This window comes from Euleptes europaea, chromosome 17, assembly GCF_029931775.1.
Source record: "Euleptes europaea isolate rEulEur1 chromosome 17, rEulEur1.hap1, whole genome shotgun sequence".
Taxonomy (NCBI): Eukaryota; Metazoa; Chordata; class Lepidosauria; order Squamata; family Sphaerodactylidae; genus Euleptes; species Euleptes europaea.
In genome coordinates, this window is record NC_079328.1 from 26,704,832 (window position 1) to 26,723,748 (window position 18,917).

General features: G+C 45.6%; 1 protein-coding gene across 1 annotated transcript; it reads right to left on the reverse strand.

Annotated features, from left to right (window-relative positions):
- Window positions 1-137: 137 nt before the first annotated feature.
- LOC130488706 (uromodulin-like) lies at window positions 138-8,882 on the reverse strand. Its single transcript, XM_056862344.1, has 8 exons — window positions 8,828-8,882; window positions 8,364-8,504; window positions 6,528-6,733; window positions 4,989-5,146; window positions 3,465-3,713; window positions 1,955-2,114; window positions 340-487; window positions 138-229 (listed from the first exon to the last, which is right to left on the reverse strand). The coding sequence occupies exons 1-8, from the start codon at window positions 8,880-8,882 to the stop codon at window positions 138-140; spliced, it is 1,209 nt and encodes a 402-aa protein (XP_056718322.1).
- Between the last annotated feature and the right edge of the window lie 10,035 nt (window positions 8,883-18,917).

Consider the following 18,917-nt stretch of genomic DNA (forward strand, 5'->3'; position numbering starts at 1 on the left):
ATGTGTTCAACAATTACTTAGTTGCCCATATTTAGTTTAGCAGGCTCAAGATGTAGCCAGAGAGAAAGACAGAGGCACACACCCACCTTTTCTTGCAATTCTCAGCTTTAATTTGAACTCTGCTGCAGACAAGTTGCTCATTTCTTCATGGCTTTGGCTACAGCAGTCAAAATGACAGCAATACCGATGCCTGCCGAAACCACTGCACCGGGGATCCAGAACTGTAGGTCTAGAGAGAGAGAGAGAGAGATGAGCATTTGTGTATGTGGTAATCAGAGCCAGGAGCCCAGGCTATTCACACGTGCTGGTTAGCATCTGAGGTAGGAAAACATTACATACCCCATGGAGGAGATTCTTGGCTACCATTGGGCTTCGTGTTCCGTGTTTGCAAGGAAGCAGGGGCCAGGAGGCGAATAGGTCCGTAGGAGACTATCTTACTGTAGTCATTATCCATCGCTCTTTTGCGTTTCGACTTACTGGGACATTGCTGGAAGCAACAGCAAAAAGTATTAAGGCAATGTATAAAGGAAGCGAGATCTGACTGACAGTCGCTTTCCCTGTGTCGATCAATTCTTGGAAAAATGACAGCTACAAGCTGCAGCAATTCTAAAGGTCAGACAAGCCTCTGCTTTGGAAGACCACGGATTTATTGTAGAAACTATATGCTGGCTCACAAAGTAAAAATCATAAAAACAACATAAGAATATGAGAACAAAATTCAAGTTCAGTAGCAACACCCAGCAAAATTTCTTAGGATATACATGATGTTTCAGGCTATCTACCTCTAACATAAGTTTATGAATAATAACACAAGCCATGGCCTAAAAGTATAAAGTATTCAGCAGCCTGAAAATATATCCTTAAAACAGCCTTCAGACTAGAAGCGGGCTGCAAACTGGACTCCAACACTACTCAGAGAGAGTGACTGTTTAACCCTTTCCTTTTGTTCCAGAGTGGTGTAGTGGTTAAGAGCGGTGGTTTGGAGAGGTGGACTCTGATCTGGAGAACCAGATTTGATTCCCCACTCCTCCACATGAGCGGCAGAGGCTAATCTGATGAACTGGGTTGGTTTCCCCACTCCTACACATGAAGCCAGCTAAGCGACCTTGAGCTAGTCACCACTCTCTCAGCCTCACCTACCTCCCAGGGTGTGTGTTATAGGGAGGGGGAAGGGAAGGGGATTGTAGGAAGAATCAATCTGGCTTACAATCCCCTTCCCTTCCCCCTCCCTACAACAGACACCCTGGGAGGTAGGTGGAGCTGAGACAGTGTGACTAGCACAAGGTCACCCATCTGCTCTCTTAAGTATTTGAAGGGCTGACACTTAGAGGAGGGCAGGGAGCTGTTCCTGTTGGCAGCAGATTGATTCTTCCTTAAGTGGTAGAGAAAGTCGGCATATAAAAACCAACTCTTTTTCTTCCTTCTTTAAGCTCATCCAGGCTGTTTTCACCTGTAGGAGGGCAGGGCCAGCCCAAGGATTTTGGGCCCCCTAGGCTAAAACAGGGAGGTGGGAATCTGCCACCAGCCTTCCTCACCGTGGGGAGACAGAAAGATACTGGGATGTCTCCCAGGGCTGGTGCTTGCCATGGCAGACCCTGACTCTGTGGGTGGGCAGGTTAGCCACAGCACTGGTTGGCACCCCTTCACCTCTGGCATCCTAGGCAATTGTCTAGGTGCACCTAGTAGACGAGCTGGCCCTGCAAGAGGGAGAAGAGAAAACCTGGCTCTCTCTAGCCTTCTCTCCCAAGTTGCAGTTTGGCAAGAGCTACTGAGCTGAAAAACAAAACTGAATCAGCTTTCTCCGATGCATTCAGACACTGTCTGCCCTGTTTCCTTTTTGATTATTTAAAAAGAAAAACCAGGAATTCCTTTGGAACTTTGCTTCGTGCGCCATTTGAGCTGCAGACTACCCTCCCTCCGCCCCCAACGAGACACAAGGTTCAAGAGACCATACCTTGGCACAGGGCTCTTGGTTTTCTGGAATGCACAGGCGCACCTGACAGTGGAGGTACACCTCCGTGAAGTTTTTGAACTGGAACATCTGAAAACTGAACTTTGCCACGGTGCTGGTGCCAATGTCATTGAGCAAGGTCACGGTCTTGTCATGGGGACACCTGGAAGAGGTCAAGTGTATCATCGGTCCAGTCATTGCTGAAAACACACCGGTCCACAGTGTAGGCTAAGAACAGCAAGGCCGAGCCTTGGTTTAAATCAGTGCTTCCCAAACGTTTCAGGCCACCGCCGCCTTGGTTCCACAAACCCAACTCCAGCACTCCCTACCCTACCCTATTAAAAGCATTATTCAAATAGGGGTTTGCATGACTCACTAAAGAAGATAACAACAATAACATTTCAAAACAGTAACAATTAACTACACATCTATTCAAAATCAAATTTAAACTTTTTTAGTGGAAATTTATTCAACAAAACTGATGAACTGATGAACTTGATCTTCAAGGTATGGGAAACAATTCTGATAGTTTCTACCAAATTTGCCAGCATGGTGCCATAGCTTGATCTATTGTAAATTAGTGAACAACACAGTTGAAGGGGCCCATCTCAGCGCCCCCAGCTGCCCTCTTGCCTCTTAGTGCCCCCCCGGGTAATCCCACTGCCCCCCCAGGGGGCGGTACTGCCCACTTTGGGAACCACTGGTTTAAATATTAACCCTCAGTCCCAGCATGTGGTAAACAAAAAGGTGCAGCCAACCACAAAATGGCAGCTGTGGGGGCTGGGGCCATAGAGTCCAATTGCCAAAGTGGCCATTTGCTCCCGGTGAACTGATCTCTGTCAGCTGGAGATCAGTTGTAATAGGTTGGCCACCCTACTGGGGCCCCTCACAAAAAGTTGTGAAGCTCCGAGCCAAGCATCATCCTACAGTGGAGGCTGTGGTTTCTGACTGGGTAATCCCTGCAGACCTAAAAGTGATGCCTCCTGGGGGGGGGGGGGGGTTGAAGCACCTTCTGCTCCAGTGAGGTGGTGGAAAGCTAGAATTGGCTGTTTGCTTTGGAGTGGAAATATTTTGGGGAAGAAGGAAGCAGGTGCCAGGAAAACACATTAGCCGTTCAACATGGTAAAAGATTCCTTGGGTCAGCTGAAGAAGTCACTAAACCCAGCATGGGCTGTACCTGGTCACCCACCGTCACCATAACCCACCACAGATACTCATGAGTCAATCACAACACAGGGTTGCCAACTGCAGGTTGGGAAATTCCTGGAGATTGTGGGGATGGAGACTGAGGAGGACAGAGTTTGGGGAAGGACCTCAGCAGGATATAATGCCCTAGAGTGCTCCCTCCAAAGCAGCCATTTTCTCCAGGAGAAGTGATCTCTGCTGTCGGGAGATCAGTTGCAATTCTGGGCAATCTCCAGGCTCCACCTGGAGGTTGGCAACCCTATGACATACACAGTGGTGTCTGAAACCAGACGTGCCCAAATGGGGGAGAAAGCCCCCCCCTGCTCACCCTTTCATAATCAGGTGGTGCTTTAGGCTGTGGTCCGGTTCACTTCTCGGAGTGCCCCAGCAGTCCTCCACGCTCAGGAAGAAGTACTTCACCTGCTGCTGCCCTTCGATTTGCAGAAGGACGTAAAGGGAGTCTGTCAGGAGGAGGGAAAGTAAGCGCTGCTGGGAGTAGGCCTGAGCATAGCTGGGGCTGTCATACAGCGCCATGGTCACCATGAAGTCCCCTTCCTTCACCGCAAACTGCACAAGCCTAGAAGAGAGGGAGCCACAGGTTCGACCGGGAATGCACATGTACAGGGAGCTGGTCCCCATGTGTGTGTGTGTATAGTCCCATCAAGTTGCAGACAACTTATGGCCATCCTGTAGGGCTTTCCAGGCAAGAGACGATCAGAGGTGGTTTGACACTGCCTGACTCCGCGTAGAGACCCTGGACTTCCTTGATGGTCTCCCCTGCAAGTACTAACCAGGGTTGACCCTGCTTAGAGGGCTTGCCTACCACCTGGTCCTTTTAAGTAACGCTAGGTATTGAATCTAGGACCTCTTGCATGCAAAGCAGATGCTCTACCACAAAGCCATGTCCCTTCCCCTGAACTTAACAAGTGGCTATGAGCAGGGGCCAAGAGAACTGGCCACCTTTCACCCCAGGATCATAATGCTGTTATTGCCACCACTAAGCCAGGTGGTTTCAACAAGGGTTTGTGTGCTTCCCCGTTGAGCTGCCAACAGAGCACAGGGGCAACAGGGCTTCGACTTGACCAATTTCCCTACACTTACCCTGCCCCAGTCCCCTGCAGCACCCATTCCTCAATTTCTGACAAAGCCAGCAATTAAATATTGTAATATTGATACATCATTGTAGCAATCTATGTAACAGGTTCTCTGAATTGCCAGCTTTCATTAAAGAAAAGTCTTTAACCCTTTCATTGAGGAGATATGCCTTTCCCCTTATACCTCCGCAATAGAAAGAGCTAGATTACTTACTTTTTAAAAACGCAAGCTTGAAATACAGAGAAGCTGGTACGCAGATTGTTATCATACCGATATAACATAATTCAATTGCCAGTTAGGAGGGGAAAAACAAAAAAGCCTCCTAGTGGCTGGGGATGAAACGGCCGCCACAGAGAGTGCGTCGGGGAAATGTTTACCACGTACGTGGGAAAATCTGAACTCTCGCACCCACATGACACGAATTCCAGCTTTACTGTGATCTATCTGAGAATTTCAGAGCAAAGTAAGCTTGAGAAATATCGGAGAAAATCCCAGGAGGTGCATGAATGCAACTTGATGCCGTGAGAAATCAGAAGAAGAAGAAAACCACTACTCAACAGCATTCAACTCCTGTCGGATAACTCGTGTGAAAATGGCCCCAAGCAAAGACCTTCCTCTTCAAATATCCATACATTTGGGTGAACGTTAAGAAAGGGAGGGGGGAATTTGCCACAGCAGAGTGAGGGTCTACAAGGCAACAGCTACTGCTTTCCTAGTACAATTTGTAACTTGGAAAGACAGAGGGTGAGGCACATACGTGTCCACAGCTCTGAGTGGGTTTTGCAAACCAACCACACGCGTGTAGGCGTAGATACAGGAGAACTGCACGTTTAGAGCAATGGTCCTTGTGATCACGCCGTCGTCCTCTCTATCTGTTTGAATCTCATTGGCGTAAGACACGTGAGAGCCATTGACCTGAAAAAGAGCCAGAACTTTGGTTTAGAGAATCAAAACATAACTGGAGTCTATTAAAACATCTACATGTAAGTTGCAATTGGTTCTTCTTTCACGGTACATGGCAGGCTGCTTGTTTTAACACACTATACCGCACATATACTTAAAAAAATAGTAGAGTTAATGAAGAAAAACATTTTCACAAAAATTGCAAAGCTACACAGGCAATTTAATTGTATGTAGGAGAACAAGCAACACGTTGACGTCACCAGTTCCTGCCAATATGTGCCATTTCTACCCGGGTCTGCCATGAAAGCTTCACCACTTTGAGGGTATGTCACAGGTACATCACAGCCTCCCTCTCTCCTCTGTTAAGGACTAAGATTTCCAATAACCTGGAGAAAAGATGTCTTGCCCCCCCTGGTTTGTTTCGTTTGTTTGCCATCTGGTCACAGCTGACTTCTGTTGACCCCTGTAGGGTTCTCCCCTTCATCGAAAGGGGGGGAAATTTAACCCTAAAACCTCCAGAATTAAGTACCCTAAGGTCAAGAACGTACATACATAAGGGCCAAAATTAATAGTAAGTACAAATAATGTTCTGCAATTACATATAATGAATTACAGACAAAAATCAATAACTTATATACAGCCCTGCTATAGCCTCTATATATACTGTTTAACTTATTCAGACTTGATGACATCTTTATGACTGGGATACCTTGATCAGTGCACCATAGTAGGCAAGAAATCCAACATCTCATTTAAGAGGGTTTTATAAAAGAATTTTTTTTTAGATTTATTGAAGCCTCAAATTGAAAAGGAAAACCTGGATGGTCTTTATAAGCAATCATTATATTTTATAAACACCACTTTTACTCAGTCATAAAGATTGTTATACTGACATATATTTGTATATCTCTATAATAGTATAATTGAATTCTGGAAACGCATTTAATCGAATGCGTTTGGTCTCAGTTTTGGTCTAATTGGATGTTATCTTGTGTCTATTTGTGTTCCATATCCATATTTACAATAGAAATATAGAGGCTATATAGCAGGGCGGTATATAAGTAATTGATTTTGTCTGTAATAAATTCATTATATATAATTGCAGAACATTATTTGTACTTAGTATTAATTTTGGCCCTTATGTATGTTTGTTTTTGACCTTAGGATTCTCCCCTTCTTCATTTTATCTTTGCAACAACCCAGTGAGGCAGAGAGAATATGACTTCCCTGAGGTTACCTAACAAGCTCCATGGCAGAATGAGGACTTGAACCCAGGTCTTTCCAGTCCCTGTTCAACCGCTACACTGCACCGAATTCTTCCTGCACCCCTGGCTTTCAAAAGGGCTCCCCATAAGTTTGGTGCGGTGTGCGAGAGGCTGCTTCAGAACCTCACCTGAATCAGAGAGCCACATGTGGTGTGATTCTCCTTAGTCAGCTTTGCTCCGAAGAATGCCGCACCACCTTCATCTTGCTCAGAGACTTTGCAGGTGCTGTTCTTCAGATGGACCAACGCCAAGGGGATATTGAACATTTCAAACACTTCCTTTCTCACCATCATCATCATGAACTCTTCCTCACATTGCAGATCTACCACCATTTCTGGTGGGAGACAAGAAGTTTGCAATGACTGAAAACAAAACGGACTAGATATTGATTGCCAAAGTTTTCCTAGGGAACTCGGGAAGGGGTGTCTTTAAAAGGTTGATAATGATGAAAGACCATTTACTCCCACCTTTCAGTTCTCTCTTATAATTACTAGCAGCAAATATTAATGGGGTGGGGTGCCAAGATAAAGAAACCTCGCGGGTCAACATTTTGTACTGAACACAGCTCTGTATTCCCCATAAAAAGTCAGCAGCATCCACCTGTTTGGGCATGGTCCTAAGAGCCTGTTTAGTTAGAAAGAAGTCCTGCTTGGTGAAGGTCCCACTTCTCTTGACAATTGTCTGTTTATATTTTATTACTTCTCTTTTTTCATGGTGCAACCACAAGCACTTGTATTTCTCTGTGAAGAGTTACATCCTATCAGTTTACAGCATATGGATCGTAAGCCAATTCCTATGCCGGAATCTAATGCTTTTCCTTTTGTAGCCAAAGGTATTAAGAACATAAGAAAAGCCATGATGGGTCAAGACCAAGGTCCATAAAGTCCAGCAGTCTGTTCACACCGTGGCCAACCAGGCGCCTCCAGGAAGCCCACAAACAAGAAAACTGCAGCAGCATCCTACCTGCATTCCACAGCACCTAATACAATAGGCATGCTCCCCTGATACTAGAGAGAATAGGTATGCATCGTAACTAGTATTCATTTTGACTAGTAGCCATGGATAGCCCTATGCTCCATGAACATGTCCGCTCCCCTCTTAAAGCCTTCCAAGTTGGCAGCCAATACTACATTCTGGGCAGGGAGTTCCACAATTTAACTATGCTATTGGTCACTGATTTTATTTTATGTTTCCATGGATATGTTTTCATTATTACAATAAAGGGAAAATTAATGGTCACTTTTCCTGCAAAAGGAAAAACAATAATTAAAACCTCTCCACCAACCCAGTGGACAGATGAAGGATTCGTTCAGGAATGCCATGAGAGTGAACAGAAAAATAATCACATTGAATGAATCCTCATTTTGTTTGTTGCCAGGAATGGTGAAAAGGTTTTAATTGTTACTTTTCTTTTTTCAGGAAAAGTGAGTGTACATTCATTTTCTTTTACTTTTTTTTCTTTATTGTAATCATGAAACAGACAATAAAAGTATTCAACAATATCTTAAGCTACAAAGGGAAAAGCAGTAGCTCGCTTGTCTTTTGGAAATGGTATAAGTCTGTTGTTTTGCAAAGGACATTTCTAGCAAGATGCTCTTTGAGAGAGTTCTGAGAGAACTGTGACTGGCCCAAGGTCACCAAGCAGGCTTCATGTGGAGGAGTGGGGAATCGAACCCAGGTCTCCAGATTAGAGTCTGCCACTCCTAACCACCACACCACGCCATTGAATTGATAGCTCTCCAATCAGGCAGGGCACTGGGGAGGTCCCCAAAAGACTTGGTTATTGCCCATGGGAACTTGTCTGTCCCAGAAACCCTGCATGTTGTAGAAGATTCTGGGACAGACAAATCACTGTGGAAAGCGTTCCCCAAAATTTAATTGCAAAACTTGTTTAGAATACAGGGAGATTGGGAAAGGCCGCATGTAGGCAACAGAGATGCTGTCCAGCCGCACACCTGATTTACCTTTGCAGAATGGTCCCGTGAACCCCGGCTTACAGGCACAACTTGGCTTGCCATCGACAACACTACAAATACCCTGGTTCCAACATGGGCTTGGAAAGCAAGGTCCATGGTTCCTTGGAGTTTGCAAGACTGTCAGCTGACCTAGAGCAGAAGGAATCAGTCAGTTGCTCAAAAACAAAGAAGACCTCTGCTTTCATCACCCACCCTGCCAGCCACCCAATTCCAAATATGCATCCATACGACTGGTTCAAAGTATTTTGGTCACCCCAGTGCCTCTTCCTGCACTGCCACCAATCAAGTCCAAGAGGCAATGGCCGGTTTGGAGCTGAGCCCCCGCAATGGGACTGTACCCCTTCCATTGTGCCCCACCCCAAGCAGTCACTCAGTTTGCCTGGCTGGGGAACCCACCCTTTGCACCTGGATAGCAGCTTCGTGAACTCCAAGATAGCAACTGGGAAACTCACCATGACAACTTCCCACACCTGCCAGTAAAAGCACCAGAATCAGTGGTGAGATCATGGCCACTTTCTGGGGGGAGAAAACAACACAGTGCATAATAGAGCCAATTAGCATTATCGGGATGGTTATATTTGTGTTTCTAAAACTGATTACATTGAACGGTTAAAGAGGCAGGAGAACTGTGTTTTGAATAAACCGAAGCCTTGAAGCAGAAGCCTTGAAAAAAGAAACAGGGAATGTGTCAACTAATTTAGCATCAAAGCAGAAAGCACATTTACTGGAGCACAGTTGATTCCCAGGAAAAATTCATCTTGCAAAGCAACCAGCTGCTTTGTTTCTTGGGTCCAACCAGAAGGAAACCAGAGGGGAGCTGGACACACACAAACCTCAGAAGTAGGGTTGCCGACCTCTAGGTGCGGCCTGGAGTTCTCCCAGAACTATAACCAATCTCCAAACTATAGAGATCAGTTCGCCCTGGAGAAACCATCATGTCTAGGACAAAAGGAAGTCCTAGAGTTGCGAGACAGAGCAGAGGATCTAGGTAGGGTTGCCAACTGGGGTATGGGTAGGGTTGTCAGGTCCCTCTTCGCCACCGGCAGCAGGTTTTGTGGGTGGAGCCTGAGAAGGGCGGGGTTTGGAGCTGTGAGGGACTTCAATGCCATAGAGTCCAATTCCAAAGCGACCATTTTCTCCAGGTGAACTGATCTCTATTAGCTGGAGATCAGTTGTAATAGCAGGAGATCTTCTGCTAGTACCTGGAGGTTGGCAACCCTAGGTATGGGAAATTCCTAGATATTTGAGGGCGGAGCCTCAATAGGGTAGGATCTGGGGAAGGGAGGGATCTCAGCAGGGATGTGTGATATCATAGAGTCAACCCTCCAGTGCTTATCGTTTTCTTAGGGGAGCTGTTCCCTGTAGTCTGGAAATCAGCTGTAATTATGGCCAAACTCCAGGGCTCCCCTAGAGGTTGGCAACCCTAGGTCCAAGACTTGCATTGATCCTATGGTACACCACAGAGGCTTGGAGAAAGTGATTGCCTGTGAAGACATTAGAGGAATGTTGGTTAAGGACTGAGAGACTAAGAACTGCTGGTGTCTGATGTCCTCCTATAGATTTTGAGATTAATTTTTTTTCTCCTTACAATTGAGAAAAAGACAATTTTGAGAGTTTTTTTAGGCTGAATGATACGAGGCAGGGATGTTCAATCGAAAATCTGAATTTGGGTGGGAGAAAATAGTCTAATAGGAAAGGGAGAAGTTGGAGGAACTGACCTTTAATCTAGATTCAGCATCAAGGGATATGACATCACAGCTCTGTTGACCTCCCCTCCCCAAAGTTTACCATCTCCAGACACTGTCCCACTCTTCCTGAAATTTCACAAACTGGCAACCCTGAAGTCAAGCTGGCAACCCTAAAGGAGCCATTCTGCAAAAATTCCATCTGATCTTGAGCGCTCACCTGCTACTTCCTTTGCATACAGTGCAATCCTAAACACAGTTCATGACAGATCCAATATTCAAACTGGGCTTGTCAGTCTCAGAAGGAACAAACCTAAGGAGATCTACTCAGTTCCATTTTATTCAGTGGGGGCTTGTTCCCAGGAAAGTATTCTCCCAAAAACATTCCTGACACTGCAGTAGAAGGGGAGCTTTCGTTTTCGAATATTTGCAGGGGTGTTGTTTAGACCAGCACAAGATGGACCCTCTGGTGCCAAGGCTGGCTATTGGGGAAAGTATACAGCCATGGAAGCTTTTATTTTATTTATTTTTTACAGAATTAGGAAATAAAGCAATTGAAGATGAAGCAGTGGGATGTGTTGGCCATATTGAAGAATGTGAAGGGAAAGTGTCACATTTATTACCAACTGCATTTATTACTGACTGCCTACAAGTTACTTGGGTGAGCAGTGAGCCTATCTACGTAGAAGCCTGCTGATCACACCCTCACTACCTTTACTATATTTTGAAGGCATGTGGGGAGATCACCCACCACCCTCTCTACCCTATACAAATTCTACATAGCTAGGACCAAATTCACACATACTCTTTAGCCTTTCTCCTGCTATTAGTGTGTGCATGGGAAAAGCAGGCTGTTTTAAACATGCTTGTGGTTGCTTTCTGAATCAGTTCATAGCATACAGAAAGACTGGTTTACAATTGTATTTCAGCTTTCCTGTGCAATAGAACACACGTGCGAATTCAGTCTAGAAGCTGTGCTGACTGCTCTTGGTACATGGGGGAGGAGGGGAGGCAAGTAGGTGCACCCACAAATTTCATTTTTAGGGTGCATCCAAGTAACATATATATATAGTCAGCAACCCGTAGGAGAAAACACACAAACATTTCTTGTCATTTGTAGTTCTTCACTTTAAAAAACCATCCTAGGAGAATTTATGTTCGAGTATTGAAGTTCCCTAACAGAGACTTTACAGGCTGAAGAAGGGTGACAGAATTTCCAAGCAATTTGTTCTACAGTTAATCAAAGAAAGAACTGGCAAACAGATACTTCCACATTCTTCACAGGATTAAAAATGCAGGTAGCTCTGTATAGTTACATGCCTCACTAGGCTATAATTTTTCAGTCCATTGTTTCAGGGTTGTCAGAAAATTGCACCCGAGCTTTTAAGTGCAAATTGAGTTTCCAAATTTTTTCAGACACTGATCCTATGCCTTTAAGATCTGGATCACCCCAAATAATTTAGCAGGTCATACTTTTCTTATTTTTATATTCAAAGAAGCCACGGCTGGCACATTTCTGCCCAAACGCCTGCAAGCAGCAGTTAAAAGCACAGGAGCCTTGCCAGAAAGTAGATGGCAGCCAAGTTCAAATCAACAGCATGCCTAAAACAATCATGTTCCATATTTAGGCAGAGCCCCCAGACTGGAAGAATTACAGTGGCAAAGGCAGAATAAAACAGCCATTGGCTTGTCAGCTGAAACCCAGTGCCCTAAGGATGCTCCTGACCGAACACCCTGCCTGGCATTCGGAATTATATTCACATTGTTTTCAAATATTGCAATAGCAGGAAGGTAAACACAGGACCAGAACTCTTTCACTGACCAAGGCATTGAGATGCAGAGATGATATGCGCAGGCAGCATGGGTTTTGGAGCTAAATCTCCAAGCAGCTGAAAGCTAAGAAGAAGCAAAGACAAACCAGCAAGCATGCAGTTCAGAACAATATGGACATTCCCAGCACTTCTCCATAGTTTTTAAGAATGCAACCCTCTGAATGTTATTTGGAAGTCTAGCCATTTGAATAAAGCTGGACTAACTTTTGAGTAAACCCGCAAAGGATCTCCAAGCTCTGAGGCTTCTGTGCTGAGTCTATTACTCACCATAACCGGCTTGCAACCTCTTAGTTCACACCTGGCAGTCACTAAACTCCTTCGCTGTTCCTCACTCTACTGCTTATATTATCTCCCAACAGCTGGTGCTTCCTAACACACCCAGCTTTCCCTGTGATTGTTTCTAGTCCTCAAGGTCTTGTTGCTGTCAGGTTCAAGGTCTTTTAATTGCTGCAATCCGGAGAAATGCTTTTGTGTCCCTACTGCTAATTTCAGCTCAAGGAACTGAACAGTTGTCAGATTTAAAAAAAAAAACATTCTTGTTGTTTGTGATTTAGGGGAAATCCTGATCTTCCTTCCCTGGGCGGTTGGTCATCCCTTGTAGTTTTAAAAGCGGCTTGATCATCTTTTGTCTTCCAAGAAGGTATTCAGACTCAAGACAACCATTAAAAGCAAACAATTCTGAATGTTTAATACATTTCACTGTGCTCTCTAATTTTCTTATAACACATGCAAACAAACCTTGTACATTTTATGAACCAGTAAAAAATAAAAGCGCCTTCAGAAATGGACCCAGACAGTAACAGTGATGTAATACCTTTTTTTAGGACCACAGGAAGTAATAAACTAAGGAGCTAACTTCCACATTTCAGGGGAAAAAAATTTTTTTAAGCAAGGAAGGAAAAAAGATCTTGCTGGTAAAGTGCCCGTTGGAAGCCCATCTGAAATATGCGACAGAAAGGGATTCAGGAAGCTCCCTGAAGAATAACTGAATTAGTGATCTATGCAACAGAATCCTTTCCAGGTGATCTGCTTTGTAACAGGTGTGTAGCTGTTACTTATTTCTTGCAGGACTTTCTAGATGTTTTCCCCTCGAGGTAGTGCTTCTTTCGCAAGGGCATTTCATTTCCCCACTTGACTGTAATATCCTGCTCTGGGTAGGGGTGCCAACCTCCAGGTGGCGGCTGGAGATCTCCCACTGTTACAACTGATCTCAAGGCAATACAAATCAGTTCCCCTGGAAAAAATGGCTGCTTTGGCAATTGGATTCTATGGCATTGAAGTCCCTCCCCTCTCCAAACCCCACCCTTTTCAGGGTCCGCCCCAAAATCTCCAGGTATTTCCCTACTTGGAGCTGGCAACCCTAGCTCTGGGGGAAATGCAGTTTTTCCTCCATCTAGCCTAGGGATGCCAGCCTCCAGGTAGGACCTGGGGATCCCCTGGAATTGTAGCTCATTATAGCTCATCTCTAGACTACAGAGATCAGTTCCCCTGGAGCAAATGGCTGCTTTGGAGGGTGGACTCTATGACATTGTACCCCACCGAGATCCTTGTCCTCTCCAGGCTCCATCTCCAAATCCCCAGGAGTTTCCCAATCTGGATCTGGAAGCCCTGCCCCCCACCAACAGTCAAGGGGATTTGGCAACCCTAACCTAGCCCTATCCTTGTTAATCTGATAAATGCATCAAAAGTGCTGTTTTTATGGGCCTTTGTGGGATAGTCAGCACCCATGATACAACCCTGAAGAGAAAGGTCCTTTCCCCAAAGGCTTCAAAATTTCTGCTCTGCAAATACACCCCTATCCATCAGACTCAACCACAGAAGCACTGCCTAGCTTTCCCTCTGTTCACCCCTCCTCTACCAGGCCCTGCCCTTTACCTCCCACCCAGGCTCCACCCGCTGAATCTCAGGTCCTGAACCTCAGGAGATCTATTACCACCCCAGCGTAAGAGCGCTCATTAGGGTTGCCAGGTCCCTCTTCGCTACTAGGGGGATGCTTTAGGGGCAGAGCCTGAGGAGAGCAGGGTTTGGGGAGGGGAGGGACTTCAATGCCATAGAGTCCAATAGCCAAAGCAGCCATTTTCTCCAGGGGAACTGATCTCTATCAGCAGGAGATCAGTTGTAATAGCAGGAGATCTCCAGCTAGTACCTGGAGGTTGGCAACCCTAGCGCTCATCCAGTGTCCAGTCAAGTGTGGTCTTTATATCTGCCTATTCCTAAATGAGCCAAGGCACTGGGGCTGCAGGTAGGCTTTCCAATCTCGGGGTGTGTGTGTGTGGAGATCTCCTGGAATTTACAATTGATCTGCAGATGACAGAGATCAGTTGCGTCCGACTTGAGCTCCATTCCCCAAACTGCTATCCCCAGTCTCTGCCCCCAGACCTCCAGGAATTTCCCAACATGAAGTTGACCACAGCAGCACTGGTATCTTTCTGTCCTCTCAGTTACTTTCCTCCTTCCTCTGCTCTGGAAGTCCAAACGATGGAGACTTGCTGGCCCGCTCAAACTGAGGAAGAGGATAGAGGGAAGAATAGGGGTGGGGGATACCTTAGCTGCAACCATGCATTTCACTGAATAAGCTTCCAGATGCAACCGTAGTTAAAATGTGGTTATATTCTGTATAGGGTTGCCAAGTCCCTCTTCACCACCGGCAGGAGATTTTTTGGGTTGGAGCCTGAGGAGGGCAGGATTTGGGGAGGGGAGGGACTTCAGTGCCATAGAGTCCAATTGCCAAAGTGCCCATTTTCTCCAGGTGAACTGATCTCTATTGACTGGAGATCAGTTGTAATAGCAAGAGATCTCCAGCTAGTACCTGGAGGTTGGCAACCCTAATGATGTATGTTTTCTAGCTCTCTTGGTGGCCCTCATTGTAGAACTCCCTGCCCCAGGATGTGGTGATGGCTGCCAACTTGAAAGGCTTTACGAGGGGGGTGGACATGTTCATGGAGAAGAGGGTTATCCAAATTAATACTAGTCCTGATGCATACCTATTTTCTCCAGTATCCAAGGAGTATGACTATCGTATTAGGGGCTGTGGAGCACGGGCAGGATGTTGCTGCAGTCGTCTTGTTTGGGGGCTTCCTAGAGGCACCTGGTTGGCCACTGTGTGAACAGAGTGCTGGACTTGATGGGCCTTGATCTGATCCACCATGGCTTTTCTTATGTTCTCATGAGGTCAGAAAGACAGGATTTAACTTTTGTCAAATAAAGAACTAAGATTGACCCTCACAGGCAGAAGTTGAAAAGATGCAGCTGTCCCAGCAATGCAGCCCCACGTTCTAGGTTGCTGGGTTTCTGTCTATTGCCAATTGTTGCTGCCAGCTGCGAAGTCGAAGTGGTGCTTGTTTGCTCTTCCTCTTGCCAGGTGCAAAGTTTGAGGCATGAGCTCTTGGGTATGAATGTGCCCTTGACCCCAGTTTGGCTCCATCTGGCCTTGGGTGAGCTGACAAGTTGAATCCAGGTCTGGCCCGAGATACGTTTAGTTTTTGTTTTGTTTTTTGTTTTGCTTGTTATGTTTAAATTGTATGTTGTTTTTTCTTCTATTGTCTTTTGATTGTGTTTTTCATTATGGTGATGAACTGTTTTGGATCCTTTCGAGGAGCCCTGTGTGGGCGGCTCCCTGAAGCTCTGAAAGGCAAAAGGACCATCTCTTCCCGCTGTCCCCCTGCTTCAGGAAACTCACCCAGGCTTTAAACACGATTCTTGCTGCAAACCAAATTATGCCATTGGAATTACCAGGAATGTTTTAAGGCATGCTTGCTTCTTTGGGACTGTAGTGGCACTGGAGGATAGGGTCGCCAACTTCCAGGTACTAGCTGGAGATCTCCCGCTATTACAGCTGATCTCCAGCCAATAGAGATCAGTTTACCTGGAGAAAACGGCTGCTTTGGCAATTGGACTCTAGGGCATTGAAGTCCCTCCCCTCCTCAAACCTCGCCCTCCTCAGGCTCTGCCCCAAAAACCTCCTGCCAGTGGTGAAGAGGGACCTGGAAACCCTACTGGAGGAGAGGGGTATTCATGGCTATTAGTTAGAATGGATACTAGTCATGATGCATACCTATTCTCTCCAGGATCAGAGGAGCATGCCTATTATATTAGGTGCTTTGGATCACAGGCACGATGGTGCTGCTGCAATTGTCTTGTTTGTGGGCTTCCTAGAGGCACCTGGTTGGCCACTGTGTGAACAGACTGCTGGACTTGATGGGCCTGGATCTGATCCAGCAGGACCTTATGTTCTTATTATATATATATAATAGGTGCTGTGGAACACAGGTGGGATGCTGCTGTAGTTGTCTTGTTTGGGGGCTTCCTAGAGGCACCTGGTTGGCCACTGAACAGACTGCTGGACTTGATGGGCCTGGGTCTGATCCAGCAGGGCCTTTCTTATGTCCTTATGTTCTTATGAAGCAGCTCAGGATTTCGTGCCCGTTGCAGGAGGTGAAAAAATACAGACTACAACTCCCAGAAGCCTCAGCCCGTGGTTGTCATGGAGATGGAGGTGGTTGTCATGGAGATGGAGATCAACAGGCCCCGGAAAATAGAGAGCAAAAGGCAGGGAAGGTGAGCCCGTGGGGAAGGGCAAGCGGATGTGTGGGGTGGGGAGACATGTACACACTGAAAGGGAGATCTTGATCGATGTGAGCTATTGTTTATAGCATCATTCCCCGCAAAGGGAAGGGGGAAATGCTATGTGCCGCTGCATGTGTGATGTACACCTTCCCCGCTTTAGATGCTGAACGTACCCTGCAGTTATTTTCTCAGCGGCCAGCTGAAGGTGTGCATTGAAGGGCCAGCCAAGCTGAACGTGAAAACAGCAAAACAGACAAGGAAGGGCTTTCTACATGCTCAGGGGACTCCCTAGGTGGCCAGAAAAATATAACTTTGTAAATTAATTGGAGGGGGGGGGCAGGCAATAGCCCGATGAGGATTGAAGCGGGGAATATTGAGAGAAGTTGGAAGTCGGCGGACAGGGGCAGGGGAAGGGAAACTGGCCTGCCCAAGTCGAGAGCTTATAGAGTTTAATATCCCTAAAACACCTGAAATAATGTTGTTAAGTATAATACCAGATTCAGTAGCGACTCAGAGATCATTTTTGATACATGCCACTATTGCTGCAAGATGGGTCTATGCAATGAAATGGAAAACATCTGAAATACCAGATGAGACCGCTTGGATAGATAAAATGATGGAACTGGCTGAAATGGCAAAACTTACTGCATTAATAAATCAAAAAGAAAATGTTGAATTTGTGGAAGAATGGGAGGCATGGGCAACATACTGGGTGAATGAACTTAATGTGGGAAACGTTAAGGGATATGTTCTGATCTAATTCAAATTTTTTGAAGTAATTAGGATACTAATGTTAAAAAGTAGAGTTTAAGATAATGATAAAGGTGGTTTATTACAATGAATTAAACACTAAATACAAAGAGAGAAATAAGAATATCAAATGGACAGAGCGGGGGAGAGGGGAAGTCAACTATATATATTTGTTTAATGATAAGATAGAAATTGTTTATAGTATATACTGTATGAATGGAATGATATAATAGAATGAATTAGTTTGAAAAATAATAATATATATATTTTTTTTAAAGAGAGCTTATAGAGTTGTTGGGAAGGAGGTTTTGGAAGAAGAGGGTGAAACTTGCCATTCCTCATGAGGTCCCGGCTTTTCGCTATATCTAATAATGAACTGGGCGGTCTTTGTCAATCTAAAAGGAGAAAAATGCAGACAAGGAAGGGGCTTCTGCATTCGTAGGGCTGCCAACTTCGGGTTGGGGACTACCTGGAGATTTTTGGGGTGGAGCCTGACGAGGGAGGGGTTTGAGGAGGGGAGGGACTTCAATACTATAGAGTCTAATTGCCAAGGTGATAATTCTCCAGGTGAACTGAGCTCTATCAACTGGAGATCAGTTGTAATAGCGGGAGATTTCCAGCCACCACCTGGAGGTTGGCAACCCTATGCACTCGACAGGATAGGGTTGCCAACTAGGGCAAGGGAAGTTCTGGAGATTTGGGAGCGGAGCCTGGAAAGGTGGGGTTTGCGGAAGAGAGGGCATCAACGTGGTATAATGCCATAGAATCCACCCTCTACTAAAGCAACCATTTTCTTCAGGGGAACTGATCTCTATTGTCTGGAGATCTCCAGGTCCCACCTGGAGGTTTTCAACCCTACTGTATTGACTTCCCAGATAAAAAAAAAGGAACACAAATTAACCAAATATTGGCCCCCAGCCCCAGCAGGTTGAGAACTGAGCATGTCCAGAGAGCACAGAATGTTGAGCGTCATTTAAAGTTTTTTTTTTGGGGGGGGGAGAGGAAAATGGGGCATTTGATCTGCTCCGGCCTTTGAGAGTTTCTAGCATACCAGAGGAGGAAATCTGTATGTGAAGTTCCAAAGAGTTTCTCCTCCCTGCACCCATAACAATTCCCTGCTAGTCTAGTTTGCCTCTTCGAATGATAACAGCTTGGTCCTTCTGATATAAAAATCAGGTGAAACAAGAGAATGGGTGACTAGTACTGTAATGGCTCGATCTTAAGTATGTGCCTGGGGATGTGTGAGTGTAGAAAGCCCTGATTGCCAGTCCTGGTCAGATGTCATCTAGAATCTAGCGCAAAGGGAAACTAGATAGTGGTACTTTCCTGGCAGGGCTCAATGGGAGAAAGACACATGCACATTTCACTGACTTAACCTTCCTGCATAATTTTCATTCTTTCCTCCCAAACAATCTCTGATAAAGGGAATCTTTGAGGCTCCACTTTCAGTGATTATCTTGGCTGAGCACAAAAACAAACTCGGTGGTGGGCAGGCTGACCAGAAATAAAATGCCTAGCTCATCGCTTATGGCTGTGGTTCACTGAAATCTTGGGGGTCTCCTCTCTAATAACAACATGTTGGGGGAACAGTGATGGATAAGGCCACGAAGATATGAAGAGGGAGACTTCCTTCATGCCTCGAAGGCACCAAAAACACATCTCCCTGCCAAATTGTAAGTTAGGACATGGGAATATTTCAAAACTGGGAT